At 36.7% G+C, this 11,818-nt stretch overlaps 1 protein-coding gene across 2 annotated transcripts; it reads right to left on the minus strand.

Moving 5' to 3' along the window:
- Positions 1-1,059: 1,059 nt before the first annotated feature.
- LOC109218720 (DNA polymerase V-like) lies at positions 1,060-11,205 on the minus strand. Of its 2 annotated transcripts, none has more exons than XM_019383091.1 (9): positions 11,114-11,205; positions 10,069-10,617; positions 9,231-9,356; positions 8,956-9,153; positions 8,327-8,554; positions 7,121-8,248; positions 6,469-6,756; positions 3,098-3,545; positions 1,060-2,342 (listed from the first exon to the last, which is right to left on the minus strand). In XM_019383091.1, the coding sequence occupies exons 2-9, from the start codon at positions 10,600-10,602 to the stop codon at positions 1,507-1,509; spliced, it is 3,786 nt and encodes a 1,261-aa protein (XP_019238636.1). In that variant the 5' UTR covers positions 10,603-10,617; positions 11,114-11,205; the 3' UTR covers positions 1,060-1,506. The 2 variants fall into 2 exon arrangements, with proteins under 2 accessions (XP_019238636.1, XP_019238635.1); XM_019383090.1 differs by having other exon boundaries at positions 10,069-10,648; positions 11,114-11,196.
- Positions 11,206-11,818: the final 613 nt, after the last annotated feature.

An 11,818-nucleotide genomic window follows, 5' to 3' on the forward strand; every position in this document is an offset into this window, starting at 1 on the left:
GTGCCGCACTGGAGTAATCCAATATGTGGTTCCGCACGTTCCACCACTTCTCCGTTCATTTCCAATACTGATCGTGAAACACCATGAGCAGCAGAAAAAGGAGGAAGATGACTTTAATCTCTTGTTTCGGAGAAATAAGTGGCTCACGAAGAATGGAAAGAAACATATTATATTTGATCTCTAAGTCCGTACATAGCAATCCTGGGTGGGTCATCACTTGTAGGAATGACATAATGCTAATCCATATTCCACACGGTCAAGGAAGCATCGGTTTTTAATCTCATTATGACTTGGTCGTTCGGAAGAGCAGTCTTTTATTTCCCTTTTTTCTGAGAGAGATGTCGTCCTTCCAGTTCCTGATTAATTGAGTCCGCGGAATAGCATTTTTGCTAGTCAATCATCTAATAATTTGTTCTTTTCGTGACAGCGACTTAAACAACGACTACAACTTTATTATAGTTTCTTTTTTTAAATTATTTCTTGTCCAACTTACTGCCGGAATAGTTAGATAGGCCATAGGAAGCTTCCATGACCAAGTCCTGCATCCTTGGCACACAATTACAAAGTTCTCTCAATTGCAAATTATTAACCCTTTCGCTGCGTGGAAAATTATCTAAAATATGATAAACATAATTTCAGGGAAAACCTTTAATTTACTTGTTTTATTCCTTTCCCTTCTTATAAAGGACGCTCAGTAACCTCCAAATTTGAACAAAGAGAGACGAGAAAACATGTCATGCACCAAATAATAGGCTGCATTAAGCTCGTTGAATTGTCTTCCAACATTTTAAAAATAAAAATAAAAATTGGGTACATCACATTAATATTTTACTTGTGATGGAGCGGTAGGTACTCCTTCATCTTTAACCAGAGGTCTCGGGTACGAGTCCCAATGTGGGACTTTCCGGCGCGAATTCGAATTTAGCTGAGCCCCAATGTGGGTTACGGACACCGGGTGGTAAACAAAAAAAAAAAATTACTTGCACATACACAATTAACACGAATGCTAAATTTACTCATGGTGTTATCAACACTACTCACCTACTTGACAATACTCAATAATCAGATTCCACAAAGTTCCAAATTCCAAAGTAATTCCAAATATAAACAATGACATGGATTCATAGGTGAAGAATGACAAGCGGAATCACTCACCGGTAAGATGTACCTTTGTGCTCTTATGCCAAAAATTTGGATCGTACAATTAATATGAAGGACTACATACTACCAAAACTGCTAGTACTAGAAGCTTTTAACAGCTGATGAAAAGAAATTGGCGAACACAGTCAAATCCCAACAGTAAACAAACCTACAAATAACTATAGTTGAAAAAAAATGACAGGAAACAATGCCCAACTGGTCACTTCAACATTTGCATGAATGTTCTTGCAAATCCTTGTTTAATGTCTTCACAAGCCAAAATTTGTTGCCTGTAGAATCACATGTGCCAGGAACTCCCAGCATAATGATTTACATCAGATTACATGGACAACTCTGCCCTAACATTCACTTTTTCAAAGTGGGAACCATGTCACCCAGTTGAGATTCACAATCTGGTTCCAGAGCCCTAAGAAACGACGCTTTCAGATTAAGGTCTGTTAAAACCTGAACGACTTTGCCACAGAACTTCCGCACATCAGCTCGTCTTGATGCCTTATCGGGCATATTTCTCAGCAGTGCATTAATTAGATAGCCTAACTTTGCAGCATGACTCTTCAACTTTTTCTTTGACGAATCCTGGCTGCTGTCATCAGGGTTTACAGAAGTAATTGATTTTAAGATCTCAATAACCAGTTCAAGAGCTTCAATTTGCCGAAACTGTAGCTTTGCACTAGCACATTTCTCCAAAAGAACTCCAAAAAGGTGATGTCCAATCCAAGGTCGCCTTTTAAAAACTTCTTTTAGAAATTCACACTTCATATGAAACTTTTTAGTCTTAAAATACTCCTCCAGAATTCCCTCAAATACACCAAAAACCTCCTGAAGTTCAGGCTCTGGAAGCTTTTTAGCATCAATTATCTTCAAAATCCAAAAAGTTGAACTCTGAGCAAGAGAATTGATCATTTTGTATCTATTCAAGGCGACAGACTGCTTTTTGTTTGACAAGTTAGCAGATTTCTTTTTCTTGAAAGGTTTTGCTGCCAGTGTCAAGTTCCTTCCCAAGAGTGTCTTAAGCACTGCAAACTGAATGGCTTCACCTCTTGGATAGTCCTTTGCCTTGAAGATTTTCTTCTGTAAAATTCCCCAAATTCGCTGGACAAGCTGTTCGTTACCTTCCGTAGTGTGCGGGTTTACAAATGCTTGAGCTAGGTTTGAGAATATTTTTAATACTAGCGGCTTCCCTGCAATGCGTAATGCAAAAGGAACCACGGCCTCAGATCATGATATGCAGCCATAAAGATCAATGCTTATGCTGGTTCTTCTTTCATATTCTTTTAATTAATCATAGAGGTTAGTTATAAGACAAAAAATCTCTCAAAAGCAATCCAGACAAAAAGAGTAGACCACAAATGGAAGAAGCAAAGAACCCATATATGTGATACCAACCTGTTGGAATTAAGTTTTAGCTATTCTTGTTGTTACATTTACACTGGTCCAATGTTCATTGAGAGACTTCTTATTCTAATTAAAGACTTGTATATCTTATATATATATATATATAGCCAAAGCGTGAGATTATAAGAACATTTAGTTAATGACTCTAATTTACCTTAAAAGACAAATTATTTAATATATGCCGAAATTGTGGGCCAAAAAGCCAAATGGTTGAGCATTAACACTGCTAGGTCCCAACAACTGCAACCAAAATAATTATGATGCCACATGGTGCCAAAACCCCCCTCCTTTTTTGGTCATTGATTCTTTATTTGGTAGGGAATAAATGAAGATTAAGATGCTACTGATAACTTCACATGGAAAATGTACAACCTCTAAGGCTTAAAAAAGCATATACCCCAGTTTCCATCATAATGATCATGCCAAAATTCTAATCATGGAGTTAGGATATGAACTAAGATTATACATAAGGAGATCAGCTTTGAAGTCAATTCAGAGATCCTTAAGATAAATACACTTAGTGAATCAAGAAAAGACTTGCCTGGATTTTCATGTAGGTAAATCTCTAGCAACGAGAGGACACGAAGTTTGAAGAGGATAAGCTGTGAATGAGCAGTTTCACCACCAGCCTGGTTCTTCCTTTCCTTGAATATTTTAGCAAGATAAGTGTCCATGCGGAACATGGCATCATCATCCATTCCCTCATCAGATTCATCATCAGAAGCTCCAGGAAGTTCTGAGCTTGCTGCTTCAACACCAACTACTGTCGCCGAGTCATCTGCCTGTCCATCACTCTCCGCAGTTTCATCCATCTCTGCTTCATCTGATTCCTCTGCTTCTTCAATGTCAAGAACATCCTCGTCGTCGTCGTCATCTTCACTCTCACTTTTCGTTTCTCCGCGTCTGGCTGGTTTGAGATCTTTTTTTATAACCCGCAACATCCGAAGTAAGCCATCATCCGTGACATCACGACAAAAACATTTGAAAACCTAAAGAGACATGAAAATTTTTTAGTAGGTAAAGAACTCTCCAACTAGAGGTTTCCACCCTCTCCATAACACAAGAAAATATAGATATAAAGAACGCATACATGCCCACTTACGAAAAATAAAGACAACAACCAACTTTAATGTATTCATATTATGCAACTGCTAAGTATGTAGAATTCCGATCAGTGGACAAAGAAAGATAGTTGAAAGCTATCAAGTGCTTTTCCACGTTGAAAAGACAGAGATGGGAGGGTCATCAAAGGAACAGGAATAGAAACTTTTTTCTATAATAAGCAAATAACTCCGTAGCGAAGAGACCAACTACAGAATGTTTCAATGAGTTCCTTTTTGATGAAGTAAGCAGGTTTCACAGATGGCATCAAGCAGACACAGAAATAGAATGTTCTAATGAGTTCCCATGTTTGAGTTTGGTTAGACACAAAAAAATGTAAAAGATTACAGTCAAATCAAACTGAAAATAATATGAATAGGTAAGGTATTTTGCCTTTGTGAAGAAGGCAAACTTTATCCATTTGAGGAAAGACTAACACGTCCAGTCTTTTCGTGTTTTATTTGGGGGTTCGGGAGGTGCTAAAAACAGGAAACTCAGACAAAAAACAGGAGAGTACCATTAAGAGAAACCCACTACAACAGGTGTATCCAGAAAGAAACCTAATGAATCAATGCATTCACTTCCTTTCTCTCGTGAGATAACAAGGGTCACTTCAAAGAAAGCAACTACAGCAGGTGCGTCCAGAAAAGCAATCTAATGAAGCATGCATTCACTACTGTTTTTCTCATTAGATAATAAGGGTCATTTGAAAGAAAACCTATGGGGAAGAGTGCAAAAAACAGGACGAATGGAGTTATGCATTCAGCAAAATTCTCTCTTTTGATAAGCAGCTTTAGATTTGGTGCTAAAGCTGACTTTGTGATTATAATTTGTACCTTTCAATTATTTATAAATAAAAAGGAAAAGGAACGATATCTGACAGCTAAATAGACCCAACCTTCCAACTTGAGTAAATATCTAGCATCAATCATCCATTCTGTTTCTCACGAAGAACATGTACTAGTCAAGTCCGCCTCCCAACCCCATTTGAGGATACGAAAGTAGAGATGCATATACGCATAACGCAAGGATCACAACGGCTAAGACTCGCTATTGGAATTAAAGTCTAATAAAACACAAAACATACATTAGTTGCAACTGACTCATTGTGGTTTAGTCTTTACTAGATTTTGCTACAAGACAGCAACTGATTATATATTACAAGAACCACTAATTACATTCAGTTTCCGTTTTTCAACCATTTAGTGTTATCAAGTGGAAGTAGCTTGCTTTAAAAATTAATATTAGCAAAAACCAAGGCAGATTTTTTTCTGGGAAGGACAAAATATCATTGATGTCAAAGCAGCACCAAGTACGTCCTGTCAAATATAGTACAAGATGAGCAAAGCACTGATTTTGTCAAGCAACACATTCACATTATGTACAAACACCAGGCTGCACCAAAAGGATAGATGTAATGAAGACTAGCTGCACTTCCTTTTTGTCCTTCAAAAAGTCTATTGTTTCTTACTATCCACACAGTCCACCAACACTGCTTGAAAAATAGCTCTACCAGCAAATGACTTTTTAATTTTGTTTGCCTTGAGTAGGAAAATACTAAAGAAACCATCATGCTAAGGTCTGACTGTAAGGTATACTCCTCCATTACGAAATTGTACACCTACTGACCTTTAGGCACATCCAAAAAGAATTAACCTATTTTATTAGAGAAAACGTTATACAATCTCCATGAATCAAACTAATGTAGAATAAACTGATTTGTTTGGTCTGTGACAGCCTTTTACGTTTCAAGTTACTGTAGAAATGTTTCTTTCAATAATGTGCACCAAGTCGGTGTTGCAGATATTTTTTAAGAGAAGTATGAAACTCAATATGTATACTGCAAATTTAGCCAGCATAACAAAAGTGAAGGTGAGGTGAGTTTATATGAGAATGCAGTGCCTAAATGCAAACAAGTAAGATATCTTGGCTTGATAGTACGATAGATGAAAATGTTACACATACAATTAAAATAGGATGGTTGAAGTGCTACCGAAATGTTATGCGAAGCATACATATCAAAGTGAAAGAGTTTCATAGAAATGTTTTAAGATCAGCAATGTTGGAGTGGATACCGGACCTCTAAGGTCCAACATATTCACAAGATCAAAAAATTTTAAGAAGAATGTATAGTCATGCAAGAGAATACAAGATTAATAATTGATCAGATTCAGCAAAAAGTGCAGGTAGCACACATGGAGGATAAAATGAGAGGCACTCGCTTAAGATGGTGAGGTCATGTCAACCACCAGATGCACCGGTTGGTAGGTGAAAAACCATGGTGATTAAAGGTGATAGGACAAGATAAACCTAAACTCATGAAAGGGAAATTACCTTGAAGACCTACAATCACTTGAATCCTCGTAGACTTGACAAAAAATTGGGTACAATGGAAAAAAAAAAAGATCCATATAGGTAACACCAATTAGTTAGGGTTTAGTCATGTTGGTATTCTCACTTTAGGTCCACTATTCACTATGAGTTTTTAAATTTTATTAGGGATTTGAATGCCATCAAAAAATGTGGAGAACTTTCTAGTGCTATAGCCGAACCCTACTAACTTGGGATTGAGGTGTAGTTGTTCTAACTCGGTGTTTTTTAATAGTAGTCTTCTATTCTCAAAGTCAAATAAAAAATTTCAGGATGGAGTTCGCGATACATGCACTTGGTGAAATGATACATTAGGAATAACAGATTAGCACCTCATCAGGCCAGGGTTTCGAGAGGATAGTAAATCACCAGAAGCATTGATGGGATGTTATGCTTGCTTGCTGTATTTACTTGCGCAACAGTAATCAATCAAAAATTTACCTCCTCAATAGCAGTCCGCAATGGAGCTGATGACTGAGGCAGCAATGAAAGCATGGTGTCCACTAGAACATCCATCAGTTCAGGTGTACCTTCTCCATCTACTTCATCTTCTCCAGAGGAAGCAAGAAGATCAGAAGATTGAAAAGCTTTTGTACAGCAAATAACCAATTCGGAGGCGGCTTCGGAAAATTCCCCAGGCCGAAGTAGGACTTGAAGCAACAATTGTATCAGAAGGTACCTCATGGAATGAAACTTATTTGCGTCAATACTTGGGCCCAAGTTCCTCTCCTGCCATCATTTGGAGAAAAAAGAATAATGTAAGATGGAAAAAGAAAAGCAATCTAAGTTTCTCCCAGAAGAAATGAAGTACATTTCGCTTTCCTGAACACAGTTATAGTGGTTAATCTGAAATAACAAATATAAGTCCCTGATGGAAATATAAAATGAGTAATAAGAAGATATGGTTTTTGAATTAGCTTACTCAGACTCTCTCACCCAAGAAGGAGAACACGCTTATCTAACAATAAAGAAGAGATGAAAGGCCTAAAGCAAGGGACATCGGTTTCACAAAAGGCAGAAAATAGTTTGATTAGTGCTGAAGTCAGCAACCTTACTAGGATGCTACAAAATGAAGAATCACAAAATACCTCACCTGTCTTGAGAGCTGAGACTCCATATCCTGCAATTTTTTGAATGCCTCGTCATCCTCGGCATTCAAGGACCTGAACAGTGAAACAGAAGGAATGTTTCGCAATGTGGTAAGAAATCGCATGAAATACGCTCCAAGATCGTTAACTTCAACACCACTTGCCACAACATGAGGTCCTTCTCCTTTTAGAGCATTTGACAGCAGTAACTGTAGCTGCTCAATGCACATTCTACAAAGAGCACTTGAAATGGAAGACTTTGGCCACCTAAACTTCTCCTCCAATTCAAAAGATGTCACCTCAGTTCCAAGAGTTGAAGAGAATAAACCCTGCACGGCCAGAAATTTGAGAATTTCTCTTTGCACCCTGAACTTTGCATTTGTATCCAAAGTTAGATGTTTCAAGCTATTGGGAAGTGACTCTACAACCCAGCCTTTCAAAAAATCTGAAGTTGCTGCTGCTCCAACAGAATCTTTATAATCTACGGAACCAATTTCTGAGTTGTCATCTGTTGTTTGACTCTGATCTGAAGGCTCGTCAGAAGCATGACCTTCATCCAGGAACATGTCAACCAAGTTCTGAATGAGAAGCATGCATCCCGACTCAGTTTTAAACTCAGCCATCAACTCTTTTACTGTTTTTGTCCTGGTGATGGAATCGAATTTCCCATTACTATGTTTCTGTAAAGCCACAATAACTGCCACTCTTCTTACATCATCATGCTTCACCCACTCAGATAATTCTTTCACAAAATATTGACTGGCTTTGAGTAGATTAGTGTCTTTTCTGGAAAGTACATCCATTAAGCAACGTACAACTTTGTGCGATAGGATATTGTAGATGCACGAAGCGGGCAGTTTTGGAAGGAGAAGCAGCAGAACATTGAGTGCCAAGCTCTTGCGTTCATGAGATGGTGATGAAAGAAGTGATCCTTCAATGATAATTTCGCAAAAGTTTTTAAGATTTTTCTCAATATCTTCTTCTGCTGAGCTACCCTTGCGGTTTTTTTTGTGCTTTTTTACCGAATTCAAAGCTGCTGAGGGATCAAACTCTTGTACAACATTTTCAGGTAAGAGAATATTTACCAATGAATACCATACACTATGAGTTCGTGGATGGCAGAAACTGGACTCCTGCACATCCATAAAGTCCACAAATCAAAATATGAACAAACCTTTTCAAGGAAGGAAAATGAAGAAGTTTAATAGCACCTTCAAGCAATTGGAAAGCAAGGACAGATGTTCGACAGTGAAAAGCCTGCCGGGGGTATAAGGAATAGGCAGAAGCTTTCCAAACTCTTTATCATCGAAACGAACTTTTTCACGTATAGCAAGGGCAAGAAGCAAAGCATCGGGATTTCCAACTTTTGTTGCACCTTCAAACCACTCTTTAAGTCCAGGAGCTTCAAGTATATGATTCAATGAAGCTTCAACAGGTAACTGACATGACAAAAATGTGGATAGTGACACGGCTAAACAGAATGCACCTTACGGAAAAAACAAAATTAGAGGAAAAGGACATAATGGTAAAGAATCAATGCACTTAATTACAAAAAGCTGAACCAGCAACATGACAGAAGCAATTTTAGAGGAATAGGAAAATGTAATACTTTTTGGATAAGTAATAGAACATTTTATTGCGCAACAGATGGTACAGGAAGAGGTGATGTATATAAGACAAGTGAAAAGGTCCTAAAAAGTTTCATAAAGGAGATGTATAAGCTCATATAAGTTCGAAATGACAGAACAAAGCCAATCTATGAATCTATTTTTAAGTAATAACTAAATCGTACATGCTAAGCTTAAATTTGCAATTCACGGGCTTGTAAAAGTTAAAGTACCTTCTCAACCAACTCCAAGATAATTAAAACAGCAGGCTCTTGCAAGTAACGCTTCTTCGTTGCCAGTGAGACAAGAGAACCAACAAATTCTTTAATATAAGGAGTGTCCTCATCAGCAGTCCGCTCTAAAAGTAATCTTCCTGATCTTGCAATAGCTCCATAAGCAAACAAGCGTCCCAATAAGCAATCTTTTATGTCCTACAAAACAAAATTAAACTGTCAAGTCAGCCCATAGGATAACTAATAAATTCACGAACAAAGGCGACCATTCCAACCTGACCCTTCATGGAAGAAGAGATCTCCAATAGTTCCACAATTAGCTTCAATAGCGCACCCACTTTTATGCATGGAACTGTACCAACCAATATTGTCATTCCTAATGCAAATCCTTGCCTTGCACACTGCACATATAAGAAACAGATAAAGACTTTGTAGGGGAACATTAAGCTTATTAAGACAATCATGGCACATAGAACTATGAGTAGCATGGCACATAAAACTATAAGAAGAATAGACATCCGCCACTAAGCCTATAATATTTCATTTGACCTTTAAATTTAAGTCTGTGGATAATATAGCTATTAAAGTTATTCAAAGACATAAGCTATGAGTAATCTACCTGCCAGTGACCATAATGTAACTTTCTGAGGTTCTACCATAAAATAACATTTCAAACGTAAAGACAGGAGAGCATAGCTTAATCATCTTATTGTACGATACAAATTTCCTGCATGAATTTGCTTTTAACAGGTGGGAAGTAAACAAGAACACATAAAGATATTTTAGCACATTACAAAATATGTTATTGCTGCTAGCTGTACGTACTTCTCACTACTCAGCATTTTGTTAATGCTGGAAATCAATAATACTATCTATTGTTGATTAAAAAAAGAACCTGTGAAGATATTCGTTTCCCAACAAATTTTCAATTACAAAATGAAGATGGGAAGGCATACAACCGTATTTAAACCATTAAGTTTAATAGTAACAGGATAATTAGGCATTTATCGTTGGACGAAGAATACGGTAACTAGTAGAGGTAAAAAACAATTAGGCACTTATTATTTTCAACAAAACTACAGAACAATCATACTACAAATTAGACAAACACACCTCTCTTGATGAAGAAACACCACGAATGAGCCTCCGAACTGCATATCTCAGAGAAGGGGCACAGTTATTCAACCCATCATCCTTTTCAGCTTCCAATTTGAGCTGACCATCAACCACTTCCTTGTTCTCCAGATTATCATAAGCCTTCTGAACTTCAAGCAACTCAGCAACTAAAGACTGAGCAGCTGCTTCTCTAATAGACACTTCAGCAGCTGCAAGGTCCTTAAATACACCAATGTGGAACTCAGGCAACCCACTACTAGTAGTAGAAGAAATCTCCGTCGTCTCATTACATCTCGACTCAAGAGAGGCCATCATTTGTTTATGCCAAGCCTCAGCTTTTCTCTCAGACTCGGCTCTGTGTCTCTCTTTGTCTAGAGCTTTCTTTTGCTTCTTCCTCTCCATAGGATTGATGGAAATCTTGTGAGGAGTTGATGGGGTATTGGGCTTCTCCTCTGCTTCGGCCTTTCTTTTTTTAGTGTCTTTCTTCATTTTCTCCCTTGGCTGCTCAGACCCAACCATCTCCACGCTCATAATTCCAGAGTTTGTCTATCTCGACAAAAGTCCAAGTTGTAAGGTACTAAATAAAACAATCCATCATTTAAGATAGTTAGAATTGTAAAGTTCCTACAATTATATTTTGGTGGTTCCTAAAATACAGAAAGTATGAGCAATTAGAGAAATAAATACTTTCTTGATGAAAATAGAACAAAATCAAACTTGAAATTACTAGAGAATCATATACTTTCAAAGAGAATGACAAAATAAAATTTCTAAATTATTTCATTGATTCCTAGACAGCCAACTATTGAAGCATATTAAGTATAACGCAGCACACAGTTATATTTAAATTATTTAAAGCCAAATTTCAGCTAACCATTCACTAAACTATGTTCAATTTTCACATTGCCTCGGAGCTTTCATTTAGACTCATGAAAATAGAACATCAAATTTGTACCTAAAACATCTCAATCATTAGAGTTAAAAGGGTCGGAGTATCTATAATGAATGGACAGATAGCACACGAGAGAAGAGAAACACATACAGTTTTGATTCAGGCGACAAGCTTCGTTTTCACGAGCAGAGGAGCAACTTAGCGGCAGAGGGTTTCGAAAGAAATGGAATTAAGACACAAATATAGTTACCATAAGGGCCGACTATTTGGGATTCATTCAGTGTGTGAGACTTGGGCTGGGCCTAAGTCTATATTCAAAGGAATCTTACATAAAATGGGTGAACAGTTACCCACAAAAATAAAATTATTTACCTTTACTTACTTAATTATTTTTCTACCCATCAAACTAATTACATTTCCTATCCGTAATAATTTTTGTGGGGATTTTTCTCTTTTTTCTCCAATTCTTTTTTATTTCTATACTTCTTTTCTTTTTTTCTTTCTTTTCTCCTTTTCTTTTTTCTCGTTTTCTTCTTTTTTTTTTCTTTTTTCTCTTTTATTCATTTATTATTTTTCCCAAATCGTATTATTGTTATTTTTACCTTAACTTATTTCACGCTCAATTTTGACTCCTTCTTTATTTATTTTTTCTTTTTATCTATTTTCTTTATTTCTTGTTCCTTTTCTAATTCCATTTAACTCCTTTTTTCTTTTGTTTTCTTTATTTCTTGTTCCTTTTCTAATTTCATTTAACTTCTTTTTTTTATATTCTTTTTCTCTTCATAATCTAATTTTATTTACTGTTTTCACTATTTTTTATTATTCTTTTTTTTATACAATAAGAAAAAATAACTG

This window comes from Nicotiana attenuata, unplaced genomic scaffold (genome assembly GCF_001879085.1).
Source record: "Nicotiana attenuata strain UT unplaced genomic scaffold, NIATTr2, whole genome shotgun sequence".
Lineage (NCBI taxonomy): Eukaryota > Viridiplantae > Streptophyta > Magnoliopsida > Solanales > Solanaceae > Nicotiana > Nicotiana attenuata.